Below are 24,026 nucleotides of genomic sequence, written 5' to 3' on the forward strand. Positions count from 1 at the left end.
CATTTTTGCCCATGTGAATTAGAGGATTAGGAGGTGAATGATAGAAGTAAAATATTAGGGTAGAGTTAGAAATTATTATTTGTATTGCTAGAATTTCAAAACTCTGACTTCACTGTAGAATTATCAAAGAGACTTCTTCTATAACAAAAATAATAATGGCTACTATTACTACCTCATAAAAAAGAATCCAACAGTGTTTACACATACAGCAACCCACACATCAGCCAGGGGTCTAACTCTAAGGGAAGTGGTCACATCTAGGGTTAAATAAATAACTTCACAGGATATTTATTTATTTGCCTGGAAATCTTGCCAGGCTCCTTAGGGAAGGAGGAAGAGGAAACTGTTAGAAGTAATTGTGTGTCTGATCACTGGCTTCAGCTTTTGTTCATTTACTCATATTCCTGTCCTTTTGTGTTGTCAAGTAAATGATCAGCAGTCCTTAGATGTATGTTCTTTGAAAGCAATGAGGAGATTGTAACCAGCTTGCTAGGTAGTTCCTGAGTGTTCTGTTTCATCCACCTTTCCCAAACCCCACAACCACACTGCCCAATTCTACCTGAACACAGTGAGTGATGGTTCCTGGGATGCTGTTCTTTCCAGGGAACAACAAGTGATCATGATGTAAGATACCACTACAGTAAAAGCATGGAAAAATAGAACTCCCAAGACAGTATAAGTGGCTAAATACCAAATACGTCTTAACAGATAGTTTGTTAGGAAGAAGAGAAGGAAGGGAGGGAGGGAGGAAGGGAGGAAGGAAAGAAGGAAGGAAAAAAGAAAGTGAGGAGGAAGAAAAGAGACAGAGGGAGAGAAAAGGAGAGGAAAGGAGGGGAGTAAACTGAGCCACAAATTCAAACCTGAAAAATGACCTTTCTAATCAGGATCTGATGTCATAACCCTTCTGCAGATATGTTTGGTGGGCTAAGTCAGAGTGCCATATGTATGGATTCTTGAATACAGAGAATATGTGGTAGTGAATAGTGATACTTTTAATTGGTGCATTTTTATTTTTCTTAGTGAAGCTAAAATTAATTCCTTAGTATTTTACGGCTGTCTGCTCATTCTGATATATGGTGTATTAGTCTACTCGACTGCCCTAGCAAAATGCCATAGACTGGGTGGCTTAAACATCATAAACATATTTCTCACAATTCTGGAGGCTGGGAAGCCCAAGATCAAGATGCTGGCTGATTCATTACCTGGATAGAGCTCTCTTCCTGGCTTGTAGATGGTTGCCTCCTCACTATGTCCTTACATAGACTTGCCTCACTGCATGCATACAGATCTTATAAGGCTACCAATCCTATTGGATTAGAACCCCACCCTTATGACCTCATTTAACCTTAATTGCCCTATGTCCTAAAAGCCCTAGTCCCAAATAGAATCACACTGAGGGTTAGGGCTTCAACATATGAATTTTGGGGGTGGAGGGGACACAATTCAGTCTTATCATATGATCTTATGCTAAAAGTTTGGTTATGTTTGGTTATTCCCTTAAATTAAATGATGACTTGGGTTATGAATTGATTCTGTTCACTTTTTTGACTTGTACAATTTTGTCCATTGTAAATAACTGCCTTAAGGAAGTGTACATTTCAAAAGAGTAAAATGAATAAAACTATAGAGTCAGCTAAGCATATCATATCATCATATTTTAAGTGTGAAAATAACAGGAGTTCCAATCGATGCCAGCAGAATTCACAAACATGTATTATGTATCTTCTATACATTAGAAGTTCTGAAGGGTTGCTGTTTTCTACATAGATTCTGGTGTGCGACTGATATCCCTACTGAAGGAAACCCGAGTTTGTCTCAGCATTAAAGCCACACTAAGTTCTTTGGAATAGTGACCATTGTGCCATGGCTCAGAGCAGGGAAGGAAAGTTCTTCCGGCAGTCTGTATGCAGTTGTCTTTAGTATTAATGATCGGGATATGAAATGTGCATATGTTTTTGTTTAGTATAAATGTGGGCATGAATTGCATCTGATAGTGAATGAAAAACAGAAATTCATGAGTCCTCTTGAGAGGAGTGTCCTTATTTACACTAGTTCAGAGGTCTTTATACTAGAAAGCTGAGAGCAGATGAGGAAAGAGGCAGCTTTGTTTTCAGAAAGATGGGGTGGGAGGTTCAGAAGACATTCCCAGCAGAGATATGCCAAGGACAGAGTGCCATGTGATTTCAGAGGAAAGCCATGAGCCTGAGGCAAGATGCCTGTTACAGAGGAAAGAAATGATGCAGGAAGATGGCTCGTCTGTTCTTGGGACCTGATCATGGTGTTGCTGCTGATTCGGGGCTCCACACACCTAGCACAGCCTGACTCATACTGCCCTCCTTCCTCCATCTAGCTAGTCCTCCTGTTCTTTACTTGCTTTTTGGATGAAGGCAGGGAACACATATGACCATCTTCATCATGCAGTTGACTTGAGATTTTCCTTTTCACTAGATTAGTTCCCAAGGCTTATCAAGTACCTGGCTCATTGTGGGCAGGTTAAAATTAATTAGTGATTGGAATGGAAGATTGATTGGGGTTATTAGGAAGGTGACATTTAACCAGTATCTTTTAAAAATGAGTAGGGTTCTAATCCTTGGCAGTTGAACAGACAGGGCTTTGAGTAGCATATCCAAAGCTGTGGATATGGGAAAGTCCAGGATGTTGACTGGTTGGATTTCAGTACAAACTTGGAATTGGAAAGAAGCCTGGAAAGTTATGTTTGAATTAAATCCCTGAATGCCAAGCTAAAGAATTTGAAATATACAGACGAGTTATTTGCTTTCTCAATACTTTCGTTGCTTGGGTATGCTGCAGCTAAATGCAGTCAACTCTTATTTAGCTGTATATTAAAAAATGAAAAATGTCCTGTCAAGAAACTTTGAATCATCCTTTCTCTTTTTCCGGCTGTCTTTCAGCCAGATCCCTGCTTGTTAGGATGAAGGGAGAGGGAGAAAAAAATGGAGATAAAACTAAAGCTCATTTGGTCGCTTCATTCTTAGCTATGTCATAGGCCGAGAGATCAGTGTTAATCTATTACAATCAGAATTACATTTTTTTAGCCAAAGGCTGATTTAAGATATGGGCAAAGAGCAGGTTAATTTAATTTTGAAAATAAGTTATAAAGATCAAGGCAGTACAAAGTTAGAGTGCATTTCTGAGTGGAAACACAAGTAACATTGAGAATTAGCTTTATAAGAGTAGCATGATAAATAAATATATCACCATAATTAACTAGTAGGAGGTAACTTTTGCTCTGAACTTTAAAGCAGAAATGCAATTAATAAGTATAATGGGGTTTTGAAATCACATATGGGCTGTATTTATCCAGAGTTTCCTTTTGGTCTGATCAACCCTCAGAATCTATAATATCATAAATACCATAAAAGATACACACGCTAAATTCTGAGAAAGGGTTTCAACTATTTTTCATCTGCCTCCACTAATATATAAAGGGGAAACGGAGACTTTTGCCACTAGCACTTAAAATTATCATGTGCCAACATGAAAACGTTCATCATAAGGTCTCGATCTGCATGTATCTGCCAAATTTGTTATTTATTGCATTTCTGTCCTCATGATTGTGTCTCTTTAGCTCTCTTTAAAAGTGAGGTGATTGTTTAATTAAGGGATAATCAGTTCCTAGTGTGAATTATTCACACATTATGTAATTTTTATCCATACATGATGTACTCAACCATATGCACAGGGACTGAAAGGTGACTATGTTAAATGGAAACATTGATTTGATTAAGTGATGGGATTGGAGACAAATTCTGCCCTTCACTTCTTGCTAGTTTTTTGTAATAAGGTGACATACATATATATTTTTAAAGCCTCCATGCTTGGAAAAATATTCATGAATTTATCATCTTTATACATTATATTCTAGGAAATATTTTGCTATGACAATAATGAATAATAAGTATCAAATGATAATGGAACGTTTATATCTGCCATCTCATTTCATCAGTGCAAAATTAGCAGCCACAGTGGGAACCACCATCTGGGAGGTGTTTTAAACAGCACCATTTAAATTCCTCCTGGAATTTGACATGTATGAGTTATAAGAAAAGATTTGGAGAGAATGGTCCCTTTAAAAGGGAAAAAGCATCTCAGTTTGGCCACAAATAACAGTCCTTGAGGAGACATAATGGCTTTCCCAGTGGGGAAAGGTGACGCTTAAATCCATCCTCTGAAATGTCCTCATAGTTTTATCTGGCCTTGGCACTCTGGCCTCCCCAACACCCACCATCATGTGGCCTTGGATAATCTCCAGGTTTCTTCTTTAAACTGTTGCTGAAACCACTGGACGGGTCCAGCAAAATCATCCATCATTCTTTAACATAACCTAGAAGTGACAGTGTGTGCCTGCATATTTCTGCTTCTGCAAGCCATCCCCTCTCAGGGCAGAACTTAGTGCATGTTTGAAGCAATTGATGCCTTTCAGAATTGCATTAAAAATCTTCAAGTGTCCTAGTCAGGCAGAATTATCCGGGCCCTCCAGTGCGTGCATTGCCAATAGCACCAGTTCACCCCCCCAATTCTAATACTTAGAGTATGCTGCTTCCCCTCACCAGAGTGCCAGCTCCTTGAAGGATATGCATTCCTATCCTGGTAACCCTGCCTCTAGCACAGTACTGAGAAGACAGTAGGCTTTTAGTAAATATCTGTTGTGTCAATGAGTATGGAGTGAAAAGAAGTATAGATTTGGAGGCAAGCATATATGGAATCCAATCCTGGCTTTATACACTATGTGATTTGGGATGAGTTCTTAACCTTTCTGAGCCTTAGTTTCCTAAAAACAGGTTATAGTAGCCAGTTCACAAGGAGCTGGGAGGCTGATAATAGATTATGTGTGAAAAGCATATTGTAGACTCTAAATGCTCTCTGTTTGTTATTCCATTGATGTAACAGATCTTTGCCATGTATCAACTGTACACACCAGTCCAACCTATGCTGAGAGCTGTAGAGATGCAGAGATGGAGACAGATAGTTTCTGCTCTCAGGATGTGAGTGGTCTAACACTGGCTTCTTCTGTGTATCCCCTCACCCTAAGTATGAGACGTTCCTCATTACTGGTGCTCTTCATGGTACGCTGCCAGCAGTTTTGCAAAGCCTTTGTTCTCTGCTGCAATGCTAGTACTCAAGAATATTTCAGAACTGAGGAAGTGATGATGTCATATCCCAGCAGAATAAGAATCAGGAAAGCCTCCCATCCTAAAATTACAACGTAGCATACTTTTTTTTTTATCATAATTAGATGACAATTCTTTATGAAGAAAGACAGCTAATTGAAGTCAGCCGCAGGGAGAGTGAATTCAGATGTTTTCTGGGGCACTTAAAGGTGCATCCGATGGGACGTTGTGCTCACTGCTAGAAGCGAGCTGACTAGAAAACTTAAAAGATTTGTCAAAACAATGAATCCTTTCCAAACATTTTTCAAGCCCAACTTAAGCAAGAGAGGGAAGGAAAATGGTACCTAAAAGAGAGTCCCCTGTGTCAGCTCATGATTGCTTATGTTAAAGAGATGATGGAAAATCCCAGCATGTGGATAATTTTTTAAAAACACATTTAGCTTTGATTTGAAAGTACCTGTTAATGTTTAACAATGTTAGAGTAAAAAATAGTTTTTCCCCATGTATATTGCCTGTTAAATGGTAAGAAGGTGGCAGGGGGGGCACATGCCGTGTGTGAGTGAGCATGTACATGAGTGTGTATGTACATGGGCAGTATTTATAGATTCACAATCTCTATGCCCAAAAGGGAAAATACTTATAACTAGCAAGCATTGACTCAAAATGTTTTTAAATTAAGTGCTAGGTTGATAAGTAGTTGATCACATGTGCCATTGATTAGTGACTCCCTTTAACTAGGAGAGAAGTTTGTTTTTTTAATCAAATATTTTAAGTTCCTACTATGAGCAAAACATTATCCTGGGAACAAGGCAGAGGTACAGGTCAACCCTTGACTTTTGGATGTTTGAAGACTTTCAGGAATCCCCAAAGTCTGGGCAATTTCATTTCCATTAAAAGTAACATGAATCTTTTCAACTTGCACTAAATGTTGAACCTTCCCAAGCTTGATTCTAGGCCCAGTTCTCTTCTCATCCCCTCCCAAGGTTTCACATGCCATCTAAACGCTTCTGGCTCCCCAATGTGTACCTCTAGCCCACCCGTCTGCTTTGAGCTCCAGACCCATGTTCCACATTAAATCTCAACTTCAATATAGATGGTACCCCACATTCAGTGTGTCCAACCAAACCTGGGGATGCAGTCTAAGTGCAGTTACCACCATCCATCCAGTTCCAGGACGCTTCAATCTCCTTTGTTCTCATGTCTAGTCCACCACTATGTCATGCTGATTCTATTGGTTAAATATTTTTGAAATCCACATGCTTCTCTCCTTTCCCACCATAGTCTCAGTCACCATGATCTCTTGCTTGGTCCCTTCTTCTCCTCTGGCTCCTCTCCAATACCCTCTTTTTAGAAATGTGAGTCAGATCAGGTCACACCCATTACATCAGACCATTTAACAAGTCCCATTGCTCATAGACAAAAACCCAGAATGCTTGATGTGGTCTCCAAGACCAGCATGGCTCCCTGGGCTGTATATTCCTGCTACAGAGCCTGGAATAATCTTCGGCTGACTTCTTTATACGGTTAACCTTCTGGCTGCTCTCTAGACCTTACCTCAAAAGAAACTTCCACAAGAAAGCCTCTCCTAGCCCCTCAAACTGCCATAGTACAGAGTGCCTATCCTTCGGCTACATTGTGTGGCTATACATTTAGTCGTATGATTACCGATCAGTGTCTACCCCAACAGTGCCGTGTATTCACAAGAGTAATGACCCTTCTGTTTTACTCACCAATACATTCCCAGCTGGAGGGCTAGGAGGGGGCTTTGTCCTGAAGGACCTCCTGAGCCAAGTGAAACTATTTGGAATTTATCCAAAGGGCAATGGGAAGAAGTCTTTGAAGGATTGGAAGCAGGGTAACAGTGTGATGGGATGTACACTCTGGAAGAATCCCCGGGGACGAGGCGTAGAGAAATCTAGACAAATACTCTTGAACACAGAAATAAGAGTCACAGTAACTACAGGTGCTTGCCACTCTTTCTCTCTTCCACCTTTCCTCCCCTCCTCTCTAAATCCATTGAGGAGGTTACCCAGAGACCCTCTCAAACTAATGCTTGATCGACATCCAGTCGTCTGAACATTGATTAATTCCTAACTACGTACTTGACACAAAGGATAATAAAGTGAGAAATGGTCCAGGTCCAAATGTACCTCTTCAGCCCACATCTCCGTAGAAATTCTAGAGACTGTCTAATAAGCAGAGTATAATCCAGTGGGAAAAGTGCTGCAGTGGGAGTTAGAATGGAGGTCTCGAACTCAGAGGATGTTATAACTGAAACACTTACCCGGGTGCAGCCAGAAAATGCCTCACAGAGATGGTGGCATTTGAACTGGTAGGAAGGGTAGGATTTTGTCGGAGGTAAATGAGGGGGTATTCAGTGGCTGGGACACCATGTGAAGGGCATGGTGTGTTGGGGAATGGCTTTAGCCCTGGATGTGTGGGGTTGGGGATGGGGAAAGTGATGACATGTTGGGGCCACATTGTAAGAGGCTTGGTATTCTTAGCTCAGGGGTATGAATATCATATTGTGGGCTGCCAGAAATCACTGGACCACTCTTAATATCTCTGGATTAAAAAACAATACATGAGGAAATACTTTATATTAAAGGTTCATAGAGAAAGGAGTGACTGAGCCAGTGAGAGCAGTGATCTTCTGAGCCCAAGAAACGCACGAGTGATTCTGGTCCTGAGGCAGATACACTGGGATCTGGGCCTCTGGTTGCAGTGAGCTGGCCCAGGCCTGCCCCTGGGAGGCTGAGTGGAGAGCCTAGCCACACACGCTTGCATGTTCTGCCCTGACAGCCATCTTGATTGTTATTTTGCAGTTCCATGGAGAACGGGAGGCCACCGGATCCTGCAGACTGGGCCGTGATGGATGTCGTCAATTATTTCCGAACCGCAGGATTTGAGGAGCAAGCTAGTGTGTTTCAGGAACAGGTAACTCGGTCTAGAGAAACACATGATGAACATGATCACCTCCCTCTCCCACAGTGGGCAGAAGGGAGTGAGGAGGAAGAGGAGTAGAGAGCGGTGAAGGATGAGTGCAGCTCCCGATCATCCCAGCCCCTGAGAAACTGAGGGGGTGGGGGAGGGGAGGGCGGAAGTGACAAGCTAATGATTCCTTCCTGCAAGAGAAAAACCCAAGCCCCGAAAGAAGAGGAGACACGGTCGCAGCTGCAGAGAGGAGGGCTAAGTCTCCTCAACATCTGCGTCTTCTGAAAGACGGCACAGCCCTACCTTCCACACAAACACACTAGAAAGCAGAAAAGAGAGAAAAAGGAGGGACCAATCTGGCTGAGAGGCATGCAGCCTCGTCTGCTCCTGGGCTTGGCACCACCTGAGCTGTTAATCAAGTCTCCTCCAGTTTGCTTGCTGGGTGCTGAGCAAAGTCTAGTGGAAAGAGGACAGGATTTAGACTCAGATCCTGGTTCTTGTAACTCTATGTGACCCCAGACAAGTTACTATGACTCTCTGAGTCTTGGTTTCACATCTGTAAGAGGAGGCTCTCAATGCCTAACTTGGTAGGGTGGTGCTGTGAGGATTAAAGGACAGCGAATGCACAGCACCTAGGATAGGTGCTGGCCCAACGTTGATGCCCCCAAAAGTCAATTCCCTCGCTCAGGTCCAGGGTTGGTACTGGAGAGAGGGAAGGAGGAGCAGGGGGTCCTTCCCAATTGTCTGGGTGAGTCCCGATTCCATTTTCCAGGCTGGGCCAGCTTTGTAGAGATGGTGCTCAAAGGGCTTTGACCATGAGGAAGCAAATCGGGGTACACGTGGTCCACACCAGACCAGCTCTGTAGGAAAACACAGAGTTCCCATCTCCCTATCAATGAAGTCTGCAGTCTTCTAAGCATTACATTTACTTCTCTAATGTTGTAATATAATTGAGAGAATTATAAAGCGAGCAATGTGTTTGGCTGCTTCTTGCACATCCCTTTAGCCATTTCTTACTCTCTCAAGCTGGGTTTGGATAAGTGCACTTTTCTAATATCATATATTCCAATCTCTAGATTTCCTTCAATCAGTATTTCCTTCAACCTGATCCCTATGCATATGTGTCTTTTGTTAATTTGGAAAATTTTCCAAAATAACAGCTTAAATCACTTCACACCCACCAGGATAGCTAAAATTAGAAAGACTGATTGCAAATGTTCGTGAGGATGTAGAGCAACCGCACTCTCCTACATTGTTGGTGGGAGTGTAAATAAACACTCATACATCTACCCCATGATCAACAACTTCGTTCCTGAGTATTTACCCAAGGGAAATGAAAGCATATGTCCACCAAAGATTGGTACAACATTGTTCAAATAGCTTTATTCGTAATAGTCCAAAACCGGAAGCCTAAGTGTCCATCAATAGGAGAGTGAATATACAAACTCTGGTCTAGTCATACAACGGAATAAAGAAAAATGAAGTACTGATATATACAACAGTTTAGATGAGTCTCAAAACATTATGCTAAGTGAAAAAAGCCTTACATAAAAGAGCTCATTCTGAATGGTTTCTGTCTTAGTCCATGCTGGCTGCTATAACAAAAATACCATAAACTGTGTGGCTTATAAACAACAAACATTATTTCTCATGATTTTGCAGGTAGGGAATCTAAGATCAAGGCACTATCAGATTGGGTATCTGGTGAGGGCCCGCTTCCGAGACAGCTGTCATTTCACTGTGTCCTCACATGGAGGAAGGGATGAGAGAGGTCTCTGGGGCTGCTTTTATAAAGGCACAAATATTCATGAGGCCTCTGCCCTCATGACCTAATTGCCTCCCAAAGGGCCCACCTCTTAATACCATTACTAATATCCCTAAGACCCGTTGGGGGTTAGGTTTCAACATACGAATTTTGGGGGGACACAAATAGACCATAGCAGTTCCATTTAGATAAAGGATGAGAACAGGAAAATGCACTAATGGTAGAAAAAAATCAGACAGTGGTTGCCTCTGGATAGGTGGGAGAGGGGAATGACCGGGAAGGAGCATGAGGGAACATTCTGAGTGATGGTAGCCTTTTGTGTCTTGATAAGGGTTTGTGTTATGGGTATATGCATTGGTCACCACATATTCACAGGTATATGCAAACGATTCAGATTTGTGTATTACATAGGCAATAAATTTTTCTTCAAAAAGAAAAGAACTGTAAAAAAATAAAACAATTAATGGTATGCAAACTGAAGTATTCAGGGGAGAAGTATACTGATTTTGCAACTTACTTGGAAATGCATCAAAATATGGATTGATAGTTGGCTAGATGGATGAGTAGTTGGATAGACATATGATAAAGTAAGTATGGAAAATGTTCATTGTAGAATCTAGGTGGTGGGAGTATGGGTGTTCTCTATAATATTCTTACAACTTTATGTTTGAAAATTTTTGTAATAAAATTGTTGGGGGAAGTAGCTCAGGTTGGAAAGTGGAAGGCTGATCAGCTGGAACGTATTTTATTTTGGTTTAATGATATAGTGTCCATTTGTGTCATTGTAGTTGAGTTAACTCACTTCTAAAATTAAATTTAAAGAATATTGTGAAAGGTTAACAAAAAAAGTGACTTAGCTAAAAGGTCTCTTGGCCAGATTCCCTGCTGTCCAAAGCATTTTTCAGAATGAGCTTTTGCTCAGGCTCCTCTGGGGCAGATGTCCCAGATTGGGGGTGGGGATGTTCTTTGGGCCTTCCAGATTCTGGAATGGAACCGGCCAGCTCTGAGCTCGGCCCAGGAGCAGGCCCTTTCTCCCAAGGATGACATCACTCTGGCACCAGTGACAGTGGGAGGCAAAAGGGAACACAGTTTCCCAAAGCGTCTCATTCAGAAGTCCTTCAAGGGAGGAAAGGAGCACCATCTTGTTTCTCCAACTCTGGAGCCTGAGAAATGAATTCCCAGGGGACTGGAATTTTGCAAGCATCATCTACAAACTCAAGTTCTTCATTCTTGTGGAAAGGTAATTGGGCTGGGGAAAGAGTCTGCCTTGAATTATTCTCTGGAAGTGATTCAAATCTTCCTCCTGCTTTGAAATTCTCATTGTCTTTCCTCTTCTCATTAAAGGAGGTAGAGGGCAAGGAGGGGACCACTGGCCAGGCTCAGGCTGATATGACAAGCAGCTACTGTGATTTTCATGAGGACTGAGGATCAGGATCCTCTATTATGTTAACCTCCCTCTTCCATTTCATGATTCAGAGGCCTTCAGTGTTTCACCTCCAAGGATCTTTCCGGCAATGAACCTCAAGCAGTCAGCTGTCACTCACCAATCATCCCAGATGGGAAGACTGCAGGCCACCCCCAGGCCAAACACATGACCCTTTTAGGCACACCTTCTAGGTCACAGCAGCTGAGAAACAATAAGAATGGTCACATCCTGAAATCTCCTTAGGGGAGGCTTTGCCTTGCCATCTGATGGAAGCAGGGCAGGGATGTGAACATCCCCTAAACCACCTTAGAAAAGGGCAGGTTCAGAAAGGGTTGCCAAGGGTAGCATGTCTCTGTTGATGTGAGAGCTTAATTTCTTGGCTGTTATGGATGTAATATTTGTGTCCCCCCAAAATTCACATTAAAGTTAAAGCCCTAACTCCCAGTGTGATGGTGTTTGGGGCCTTTGGGGGATAGATGAGGTCATGAGGCTGGAACCCTCACGATGGGATTAGTGCCCTGAAAAGAAGTGACCAGAGAGCTTCTCTTTCCCTCTGTGCCTTGTGAGGATATAGCACAAGGGCAGCCATCTGCATGGTAGGAAGAGAGCCCTACCAAGAGCCACATGTTGGCACTGTGATCTTGGACTTCCAGCCTCCAGACTGTGAGTAATAAATTTCTGTTGTTTAAGCCACCTAATCCATGGTGTCTTGTTATAGCAGCCTAAGCTGACTGAGACACTAACACTGACGGCAGACGTGTCAACCATCCCATGTGCCAACTTTCAGGAGAGTGTCTGTCTTCTTGGTATGGTCTCACAGTACATTACTGGATATTCTCTTGTTGTAGCAACCAGACTCAGAGGTGGATTTCTAGCAACGCGTTCCCTTGGAAGATGTCAGGCCACTGAGCGAGGTTTGTCCAAAGTGCAGGAGTGTCCCATGTTCCTGTGGTATGGAGGGGCAGCTGAATTAACTGGGTGATCTTTCTTTGTATAACCTCCTTTTCTCTATGCAGGCACACTGACACCTAACAATTATCTCCATTAAGTTTCCCACTAGTGCAATTATCTCCATCAGGTTTTCTTCTGACCAACCTCTTTTGAGCCTCTGTGCGACCCACAGGTACAAACCAAAAGACTTATCAAGAGGGAAGGCCCAGGGGCTTCCCTGGTGGCGCAGTGGTCAAGAATCCACCTGCCAATGCAGGGGACATGGGTTCGAGCCCTGGTCCAGGAAGATCCCACATGCCACAGAACAACTAAGCCCATAAGCCACAGCTACTGAGCCTGCGCTCTAGAGCCCGGGTGCCACAACTACTGAGCCCACACGCCACAAGTACTGAAGCCCACGCACCCAGAGCCCATGCTTCTCAACAAGAGAAGCCACTTCAATGAGAAGTCCATGCACCACAATGAAGAGTAGCCCCCACTCACCACAACTAGAGAAAGCCCGCGTGCAGCAACAAACACCCAACTCAGCCAAAAATAAATAAATAAAATAAAAAAATGTATAAAAAAGAGGGAAGACCTAGGCCCCTGCCCAGCTCCCTCCCCACCCCTGCACCAATGATCCAGTGTCCACAATGTGTGTGTCTGGGGTTGTATTCCTGCTCTGGCCATTCTGTCATGGCTAGTGGCGACGCTGTCCCTTGGCCCACTGGCCTCATTAACATAGTGCCCCAGAGGACTCACTGGCCCATAAGAGCAGGAGGCAGTGGGATCCCTTCCTAGAGAAGGCAGTGATTCCAGCATTGTCAGTACTATCTCTCTCTCCCACAGACAACATGGTGGCTATTTTCCCAAGTATCTTCCAGCAGACAGACCTCTTAGGCTTCAGTGAAGGGCATGAGTGAGAATCATGACTCCTGGTTTCATTTCGCCTGATTGACTCATGGTCATTAGATGACCTTGCAGAGTTTGCCTTTCTAGGACTCAGATTTCTATGATGAATGTTGAGTTAAACAAGCAGAATATTGCTCAAGTTCCTGCTTTAAGAGTCAAGTGTTACCTTGCAACTGGCCCTCATGAAGTTAGCTTTCAATGCACAACAGAGGGCACAAAACCCCTTGAAATGCTGTATATACACTGTTGAATTTTCACAACTAGATGATAAAAAATTGGCACTTGCCCAGGGATGATGTGGGTCGCCAGGTTTTCAAGAGTCAAAGGTACCTCAGGATTTTACTTTCCTAAGAGTTTAGTTTTTAAGAAAGAACCTTTTGATTAACTCGTCAAAAGCATCTCCACCTTCCTCGAACAGAACATTTAGGATAAGGTTTATTTTGTTAAACTCTGAAGGTTAACTGAAAAGCCATCTCTATTGACAAGGCTTTTAGTTGCCAGTTAAGTCCATCACGGCAACTTCACCACTCCAACTGGACCCTAACTGCAGGTCGCAAAGACAGTGTGCCCGTTGTAGGGTAGTCACTTCATTTCTTCACTATCTGACTCATTCACTCAGAATGTATGTGAAGAAGATGGACATGGAGAGGGGCCATTCAATCAAGGTCACATAATTCATATTGTTCAGATCCTCAAACTCACAAGTGAGTGACATCAGTGCATCTGTTTCTAGAACAATATGAATCACTGAGAACTTTTTTCTCAGAGTATCATGACAAAATAATATGCAACTCATGGTGACAAATAAATTTTACTCCATATCGCCTCACTTCCCCTAAACCACATGAATAAGAAAAGTATTTTACTCTGAAATGCCCAGCTGGTTGTTTAAGCTGTTTGCCTGAAATTCTAAGACTGACATTTCTTTTCAGATGGCTTATTGCTAACTTTTGATACGTTTCTGAGGCCACTGACTTAATAACTATAAATAAAATATTTTATTGTTACAAATTGCCAAGTAACACTAACCTCCTCAAATGGAGTAGTAAAGTGGGAAGGCCGGTCAGAGCAACCATAAGCATGTATCCTAAGTTGTGGTTGGATGGACTTCAACTGTAGTGATTCTAGATGGATAGTTCTAATTAGACCCGGGACAAATCCAGGTTTGCAGAGGTTGGGGGAGAGAGGGAGATTAAAATCATACAATTCTAAGAGCCTTCCTTTGGAATAAAAGTACAAAATCATGATACAAAATTGCTAAGGCAAAAATTAAGCTTCATTAACTTCATGGTAAATCCAGCTCTGGGACTTCCTTGGTGGCGCAGTGGTTAAGAATCCGCCTGCCAATACAGGGGACACAGGTTGGAGACCTGGTCTGGGAAGATCCCAAGTGCCGTGGAGCAACTAAGCCCGTGAGCCACAACTACTGAGCCTGTGCTCTAGAGCCCGCGACCCACAACTACTGAGCTCACGTGCCACAGCTACAACTACTGAAGCCTGCGCACCTAGAGCCCGTGCTCCGCAACAAGAGAAGCCACCACAATGAGAAGCCTGCTCGCCGCAACTAGAGAAAGCCCACGCACAGCAACGAAGACCCAATGCAGCCAAAAATAAATAAATAAAGGACAAACAAACAAATAAATAAATAACCCAGCTCTGAATTAGACCAGTTAAAATCCCACAAGTTGACCATAACTTTTATTACCTTTTCAGCATATTATAATACCAAGTACTGGAAATATACGAGGTGCTTTGACACCTGATATTTCTTAACAGTCGAAGGCTTCTGAAATGCTTAAAATATTTTGTGGCATAATGAACAGGGGAAGTGGCAACTCAGACTCTGCTGATGTGTCCTTTCAGCCCACAAAAATTTAGAAAAGAGTTAAAAAACAAATGGGTAATGCTAGCAATAAGAAAACAGCGAAGAGAATGGAAGCAAAACTGATAAGGAAAGAACCTTTTGAATTTTTTGATTGAAATAGAATAGATTTCTACAGACCAAGCCCCCAAATTGTTGTTTAAATCATTCATTTGAAATGAGAAGTTATAAGATATTATAAGATAGCCAGGGATGTGGTGCTTCTTTGGCTTATTCACTTGTTCAATTGTTTCCATAGCTGTTACAGCTTTTTCTAACACTTATGAAAATAAATATAAAACTATTAAAGTTGGGGCTTCCCTGGTGGCACAGTGGTTAGGAGTCCACCTGCCAATGCAGGGGACATGGGTTCGAGCCCTGGTCCGGGAAGATCCCACATGCGGTGGAGCAACTAAGCCCGTGCGCCACAACTACTGAGCCTGTGCGCCTAGAGGCTGTGCTCCGCAATAAGAGAAGCCACTGCAGTGAGAAACCCGTGCACCGCAACGAAGAGTAACCCCCACTGGCCGCAACTAGAGAAAAGTCCGTGTGCAGCAACAAAGACCCAATGCAGCCAAAAATAAAATAAATAAAACTATTAAAGTAAAATAATGGTCATTATTACAAGTATTATTTTACTTTAATAAGGCCACCTGAAACTATTGTAGGTATGAGAATTGAAGGAAGCACAGAAGATTCTGGGCAGAAGGGGGATTAGATACAAAGGCATGGGGGCATGAAAAAACGTGATTTATCTTGAGAACTCCCAGTATCTTGACGTAAGAGGTGTGGAGCAGGGAATGCCTAAGGATAAGACTGAAAGATAAACAGGGGTCCAGATAACAGATAGTCTGTTTGGGTGAGAGGGACTAGGAAACCACTGAAGGATATTGAGTGGGGAGTGCCAGGACGAGATTTGTGTTTCTGAAAGATCAGTCTGGTGACAATGTGGAGAGTGGTTTGGAAGACAAGGAGACAGAAGGCAGGAAAGCTGATATAATCATTCCATTGGGGATGGAAAGGAAGAGATGGATTAGAAAGTCTGGGGAAGATGGTCAAGAGAATTTAGTGGATCATTGGCAATGGAGAGTGAAGATTTGTCCTGTCTCAGTTCTCTGCCTTAGCCCCAGGACTGAGCTCACTGCTCAGGGTGGGAGAGGGAGGTGGCTTGGGTGACGACTGCTAGATGTCTGGATTTGTTAGTTGCAAAGAAGTGTCATTAACCAGGACTTTAGTGAGAGGTCAGTTTTAAGACAGATGGAATGAGTACAGTTTGGGGCACGTTCAGTTTGAGAGCATGTAGGCATCTAGTGGATATATCTAGAAGACAGCTCAGGGGAAGGGCGAGGCCTAGAAAGAGAGACATGAGAGTCATCAGCAGTCATAGGAAGGGGTGGGGATGAGACAGGCATTTAAAAGGGGAAAAGAAAAAGGCCAAGGACAGCACCCTAGGGAGCACCCAGGTTTCAATTGTTAGGAGAAGAAAGGGAACTGGCAAAAGCATCTGAGAAATACTCAGTGTGAAAAGTTGTCTAGAAACCAATGAGGGGAAGAATTTCAAAAAAAGTGAAATGATTAACAAGGTCAAATACCTCAAAAAGGTGAAGCCCAGTGGGGTCTGGCAATGACAGTGGAGTTTCACGGGAGCTGGGGCAGGGGGGGGGGGACTGGAAAGTGGAGGAGTCTTTCCTCCAAGTTGAGGAGTGAGTGGGAGGCAAGCGGAGGGGGCACCAGCAGCAGGAGGGTCGTGAAGACGTGAGAGCTCTTTCCTAAGAGAGGAGATGCTCAAACTTGTTTACATGCAGGAAAGTAGCCAGAAGAATTGGACAAGTTAAAAGTGAATGCAATTGAGAACAGTTCAGTGAAGCAAAATCCCTGAGGACAAGGAAAGGGATGAGATCAAAAGAGTGTGGAGGGGCAAGGATATGGAGAAATTTGAACCCTCATACATTGCTGGTAGGGATATAAAACGGTGTGGCCGCTATAGGAAACTGTTTGGCAGTTCTTCAAAAGGTTAAGCATAAAATGACCATATGACCCAGCAATTCCACACAAAAGAATTGAAAAGAGGGACTCAAACAGATACTTGTACACAAGTGTTCATTGTAGCATTATTCACAATAACAGAAAGGTGGAAACAACCCAAGTATCCATGAACAGATGAATGGATAAATAAAATGTGGTACCTAACATGCAATGGAATGTTATTCAGCCATAAGAAGGAATGAAGTTCTGATACAAGCTATAAGATAGATGAACCTTGAAAAGATTATGCTCAGTGAAATAAGCCAGTCAAATAGTGTATGATTCCATTTATATGAGATATCTAAAATAGGCAAATTCATAGAGACACAAAGCAGATTAGAGGTTATCAAGGGCTAGTGGAGAGGAGGGAGTTATGGCTTCATGGGGTTTCTGTTTGGTGATGGAAGAGTTTAAAAAACAGTGGCAATAATTGTACAACATTGTGAATATCACTAATGCCACTGAATTGCACACTTACAAATAGTTATAATGGCCTATTTTATGTTATATATATTTTACTGCAATAAAATGTAATGTCAGGTAATATACATGAAGATTCAATTTGGTCAATATAAAAAAATATATTGGGGATTAATTCTGAGCAAGACAGGGACATCTTCCTCTGTCCTTCCTGTGCTCTGGGAGCATAGGTAAGGGTGTGTGCAGATACAGCTGAGATGGCCCTTGTCCTAAGGGACATTCAGGGAGTTCCTGACAGTTTCTATTTTCTTTGCTAACCAAGAGGCAAGCTCCTCTGCTTGGAGTGGACAGGATGAGTAGAAGTTTAATAAGGAACTAGAGGAGAGCAGTGAAGTTTAAGAATGGCCACCTAGGGGAATGGGAGAGAGAGCTGAGCAACGGTAAATAAAAGAACTGTTGATGTATTCTCCTGACCCAGTAGAGACTGGTACACTGCACATGTTTAGTGTTCATCTTCTTGGTTTCTTGATTTTTCTCCCCCACTGCACCAGGTGTAGGAATCAGAGAAGCTGGATTGATTGCTAGACTGCTCCTGGATGGAGTGTTTATGGCATGGGCACAGTGGAGGGCTAATAGCCTAAGAGGGTGATTCGAGAGGGCATGTAAAAGAATGGTTCCAAGGGCCAACCAGGGGGTGCAGATTTGATACAAAAGAGGAGTCTGCAGGGGACTCATTACCCTGGAGAAAGAGGAGTTGAAATGAAAAAGTGGGTATAATGGGAGGAAGGAGTGAGAGATAGATTAGGATATTGGACTTTCAGTGTGGCAGAGGTGGGACTCTTCTGGTTGATGACATTATAAGATTAGGTTCTAATAGGGAAGATGAAGTTGTAGAAATGGTTGGTGTATCAGAGTAGACATCAACTGCTGTCACAAGTAGATGAAAATAGATATAATGGCTTAACTATAGTAGAAGTTTCTTAATATAAATAGTCCAAGGTGGTTGGTGGAGGTGTTCTGCTTCACTGCAATTCAAGGTCCCAGTCTGATGGGAGCTCTGTCATCTTCAGCTGGATGCTTTCAAAGATCACTTGGGCACTGACATCCAGTTGGTGTAAGGATAAAGCACAAGAAAGAGCACACGTGGGTGGTTTTATGGGCCAGGCTGGAGAGAGGTGCACGTCATCCCTTCTCATGTCGTTGGCCAGAATGTGGTCACACGGCCACACCGAATTGCAAGGAAGTCTGGGAAATGTGTAGTTGTGTGTCCTGGATAAAGAGCAGCTCTTGCTACACTTGAGCTTTAAAGCCATTCTTTAAAGCATTGGCTGATGCGACACTGCTACTTAGTTCTATCTTTAAGTCCAGAGATAAATTTTAAAAAGACTAACTTTAAGAGATCAACTGAAGTGAAGAAGCCTTATCTGACCATACACGGGAAGCCTTCACTTCTAATTCTGTTCCTTCAATCTATTCTTTCTTTCTTATCTAGGCAGAATTCTCTGTAACCTAGTTTCCTCATTTGATGACATGAGTTTCAATCTCTTTCCTTCATCAGAAATGTGTACGTGGTTTTGTTGGAATAGAGCCCCTTTATCACCCATTTCGTGCCCGCAGCAGATATCCACAGGGAGATACCCATTACATCACTGAAGGCATGAGCCCGCATAATAAGCCGAAATGGATTTTGTGTCTGATATAAATGCAAGACCCATGTTGCTTCCAATTGTTACTTTAACAAATGAGGTAAAGACTTCTTTTTGAGCCACACAGATAATTTCTGTTAACAAGCTGCTCAGTGTTGGTTTTTAAACTAGGTGAAATCCCTCCAAGATGTATATTATCCACCCCAAATTTTCCACCAATAGGATTGCAAGGCAAGCACAGCATCAGCTGATAGTCATTGGCTGATAGTGTTGAGCTCATAGTCACTCCACCCACAACGAGCTGCAGAGGTCAGGGAAGGGGTGGGGGCATTGTAGAGGATACCAGACCCAAATAGGAATTTCTCCCCCAGAAGAGCCTTTGTCCCAAGAATCATGTGATACGATTCAAAAGGTCTTGCTGTAGACTTGAGTAGTCCAACATCTTCCTATCCGAAGTTACATGGAAATTCTTCGGAAACTAAACTCTGTGTCTTGGTGAGGAAAAGTCCTTTAAAGAAACATGGTGAATTACTACAAAGTACTGGGGATGCCACAAAATGCTTCCTCCTCTGATATTAAGAAGGCTTATCACCAGTTAGCTCTTCGGGTCCACCCAGACAAGAACCCAGAAAACCAGGAGGCAGCTGAGGAGAAGTTCAATCAAGTAGCAGAGGCCTATGCAGTCTTGTCTGGTGCCGGGAAACACAACAACTATGACAAGTCCAGAAGGAATTGCATCAAAAGGGAAAACAGAGGAGATGGTGGGAACAAGGACTACTTGAAAGGGGAACTGTGGTTCAAGAGGCCACACTGTGGCTTTCAAAATGTCTTTGAAGATAAAGAGCCCTTCTCAGGAGACTCTTTTCCCAGTGGCCGTGTGGGTAGGGCCAGGAGGTTCCACTCCTCCTTCTTTTATGTGACCCCCATACTGGACACAGGATTTTCCACTTTTGTATCCCTGGGCTCTGGACCAAATTCCCCTTCCTCTGCGACATTTGTACCTTTTGTAAGCAGTGGAATGGGAAACTTCAACCTGGTCACCACTTGTAGCCAGATAGTGAATGGCAAGGAAGTCGTTATAAAGAAAGTTCTAGAAAATGTGAGGCGGAAGACTGAAGTGGGAAAAGAACGCCTGTTTCATCGGATTCCTCCACGCCACTGGTAAGGAGTTGCTGCCGTGTTCTTCCATGGGGAGACTTTGCTGTGAGGCTGGTGAGTCTGATGCTTATCAAAGACAGAACTGGAATCTGAGAGTGTGTTGAACTGGAATGGACAGGGGTCAGCTTAGTACAAATTTCTCATTTCACAGAGGGAGGGAATAATGGGCCGGATGCTCCATAGGAACTAGGAAGCAGCAGAGTTTGGCTTCCAGCCCAAGTCTTCTGATTCTAAATTGAGCCTTCTTTTCTCCTGTACTCTATTTGGGACAGTAGAGGCCACCACAGATATGGCCTTCTGAGACATTTGCAGGGCCCTACCATTATAAATCCCACTGACTCCTCTTCCTGACTTCTTTTTCCTGCCCTATCTTGTTATTATCCATTGCCTCTTTCTTGATGGTCCTCTTTTTCTCTTCCTAGCCTCTTTCTCTTTGCTTCTTCTCTTCCCACCTCTTCTTTCTCCCCATTTCCAATGGACCATATCATAATTAAGCTTAATTGAAAGAGTCACCTATGTATTGTGACAACTTTACACCTATGTAAAGTTGTCAGAGAAAGAGTGAAAAGTAAATGGGCTAAGATTTTTTAAATATACTTTTAAAAATAGCTAGGATTTATCGACCGCTCAGTAGAAGTCAGGAATTCTACTTCATGTGATATCTCAATGATCTTTTCAGCAGTGAGATACAGTAGCTACTTCCCGCCCCCCCCCCATATAGATAAGGAAATGAGGCTTAGAGAGATTAAGTAACTAGCCCCAGGCCCCACCTAATAAGCAATAAGATAGTGTCTTACTCTGAAACACGTGCTTATCTACTGAGCTATAACATCTACGGATTCTACTCATTTATTTTTAGATCTAGGGTCTTGGCCTCTTTGGAAATTTACACCTGTCATCTCGAAACCTTACTTCCATGCATGAGTACTTTCGGGAACTTAAGTAGGCAAGCATTTTGAGTATTATTGCCCAGCAGGCACTTGGTTATTCTAACATGAAGACAGAAGACAGAAGCAATGTAAAAAGTTTCACTGAAACTAACAAACAATTATCCCTTAACACAGAAATGTAAACAAAATCCCAAGATGTGAATTATATTTTTGTTTTGAATTTTGGATTGTTAATGAAAAATCATGGGATTTTTTTCGTTTGTTTGTTTAACTGGATCTGGTCACACTCCAACTCCTTCATTTATACACAGACTAGGCTCCAGAGGAGTGGTTCCTTGTGGAAAGTTACTGATGGAGTCTGCATTAAAACCTCTGTCTTCCAATTTCCAGTCTCACACGCATCCTAGTATACCATGCTGACTGGCAAAAGTTGGATTTCATTTGCCTTGCAAGCTTTTCTAGAAATTACATAACAAATGATTAGCTTTCTTAATCAAGGAACTTTCCTATGTTTGCAATTTTTATGAGACACATTTTTATGTAGTCTTTGAACTTTTTTAATCTCAGTGAATTTTCTGAACTTGAACAAGAATATTCCTGCATCCCTCTGGCAAAGGGTAGCTTTCAGGCAGGGGACATACTTCCAGAAAAGAAACAGAAGATGGATTTGGAATTGGAACACATCCCAGTTCTTTCAAAGCCTACACATTTCCACTTAGTAGTCATTGAGAACGTCCTATATGTCAGACACGGTGCTAGGTGCCTGATATGAATTAATCATTTTTAACCTCCAAAATTCTTCAGGGGGTTATTTCCATTATACAAGTTTGGAAACTGAGGCTCAGGGAAGTTAAGTCCCTTACCCAGAGCCACACAATAAGTTGTGGAGACAGGGTTCAGACTGCAGTTTGTTTGACCTGGAAGCTCCCATTTCCATTATGCCATCTCCACTCCCATTCATCTGAGCTGCCATAGTCATGGTTTAAGAGGAAAGTTTTGTTGTATATATGAATTATATTCATTTCAAAAATTTTTAAATGAGGAATTCCAGATGGAGCTTTCTTTTAGCAACCCTCATCTGAGGTGAACGGCAGTGTAGCTACCAAACAAAGGAAAATCAAATTGGAGCATGAAACATGATTTTCCATTTTGTCTTAAATAAAATCCAAATTTCAGCATTTTTCACAGACATACTTGGCTTTTGACAGAAATGCTGAGTTGTAGAAGGACTTTTTGCCAACAAAGATGTAAAAAAAATTCATTTGCAGTTAGTCAAGGAAGTTTTCTTGTACAGAAATGAAAGCAGTGGCATCTCCTCCTGGTCCCCGTTTAAAATATGTGGTAAGTTAAATATGAGCAAACAACAGCAAAGGAAAGATGGAGAGCAGGAAGGGCTTTGCTGTTTTTTGAAGCAGCCTGAGTGAATCACTATTCATCTCAGCGTGTAAGATAGAGCATGAGCTTTGATGTAACCTGCGATTCAGATTCCTGTGACCTCACGATGCCTTCAGAGCTGCTGTGGTGGTTTCCAGGTGTCAGGGCTCCTCTCCAACTCGCATACTTGCAGGTTTTACTGATGGACAGTCTTTGGGATTACTAGCTGCCTACATAGAAGAAGATACTTTAGGATTGAAAAGTCAATTCCTTTGTCCTTAAATAATTGTAAAATGAGGGCTGCGGTCTGTCCAGGAATACTGACGTGTGATTGTGTAACACAAAGGTCAGGGAGCACTTGCAAGGGTGGTATCTCATGAAATCCTGTCAAAACCCAATATCCCATATTATCAACCAAGGAGACAGAGGAGGAGGGGACTTGCCTAAGGTCACAAAGTGGGTGTTTCTTCAGCCCCTAGCCCAGCGCTGTATCTCCCACATACTCAGACATTCAGAGCACATCTTCCTCACAGCCTGGCAAAATACATGAGAGACTTTGGAGGAATGGCCCTCTTGGGGACAGTGTAGGAGGGAGTCACAGTTTTATGTAGCTGCAGTTGCACACAGTGTCTCCTTGTCTGTCCATCAGTGGGGGAGGTGGGTAAAATCATGGACAGCTGTGTCGAGGCTTACTGAGCATGCTCAGCTGGTCCATCTCTTGAACCCAGGTTTCCTAAGAACCAGCTCAGATTCTCCCCACAACAAACAATAACAAAAAGAAGGTGGTATTCGACACTCTTCTCAGTGCATCCTTTCCAAAGGTTTTCAAACTATAGACTTTCTATATTTGGGGTCCTTATCTCTTTCACGAGAAGCCCATTTTTATTTCATTCCAAAGGTTTGTAGTCTCCAGGGTACCTGGAGTGAAGTTTACCTGGTTGGGTACTTGAGAGGAGTGGGGAGTGGACTGAGAGGAGACTGGGGGACGGGGGGGAATTTGTGGTGGGCACAGCTGTGCCCCTCGCTACTTTCTTTGGAATCTTGAGGCTCCACCGAGAGGAAGTGGGGTAGCATGAAAGTTGATATTCAGGTTGAGGCAGGATGGTTCTCCTTTCAAAGGACAGGAAAGAAGTTCACAGAGAGTAAGTCATTTTTCCAGTGCCCATTGTTATGATTGAAAAGGTTTCAGAAAACCCAAGGCTCTGGTCCCCATTGGTGCATCTAGACAGCACATATTTACTTCTAAGTGTCAAGAGAAACAGAAGTGAGTTATGAAAAGAACATCGGCTTTGGCTGTAGGCAGATGGGAGTTCAAATTCTGTGCCACCCTTTCCTAAATTCTTGGGCAGGCTAACTTCTTGCCTTGATCCTTGGTTTGCCTATAAAATTAAGATGGCAGTCCCTGCCTGTCCTAATTTATAGGGTTTGTTTTGGAATTAGACAAAAATTCTGCATAAACTTCAATAGATTTTACAAGTGGAAAGTGTCATTATTCCTTTCAGAAGGAACATCTTTGATCCTTCAGGGTACATACTCCAAGCTTGCTGTCAGTT

At 42.6% G+C, this 24,026-nt stretch overlaps 1 protein-coding gene and 1 pseudogene across 2 annotated transcripts in view; both read left to right on the forward strand.

Annotated features, from left to right (window-relative positions):
• SAMD13 (sterile alpha motif domain containing 13) overlaps positions 1–24,026 on the forward strand; it is a 46,867-nt gene that overhangs the window by 22,456 nt on the left and 385 nt on the right. For both annotated transcript variants that reach the window (XM_068538042.1, XM_068538043.1), the window contains exon 3: positions 7,958–8,069. In XM_068538042.1, coding sequence (XP_068394143.1) covers positions 7,958–8,069 — 112 coding nt within the window. The remainder of the gene's footprint in view (positions 1–7,957; positions 8,070–24,026) is intronic.
• On the forward strand, positions 19,572–20,216 carry LOC137761711 (dnaJ homolog subfamily B member 6 pseudogene; annotated as a pseudogene).

The sequence above is a fragment of the Eschrichtius robustus genome, chromosome 3, assembly GCF_028021215.1.
Source record: "Eschrichtius robustus isolate mEscRob2 chromosome 3, mEscRob2.pri, whole genome shotgun sequence".
Taxonomy (NCBI): domain Eukaryota; kingdom Metazoa; phylum Chordata; class Mammalia; order Artiodactyla; family Eschrichtiidae; genus Eschrichtius; species Eschrichtius robustus.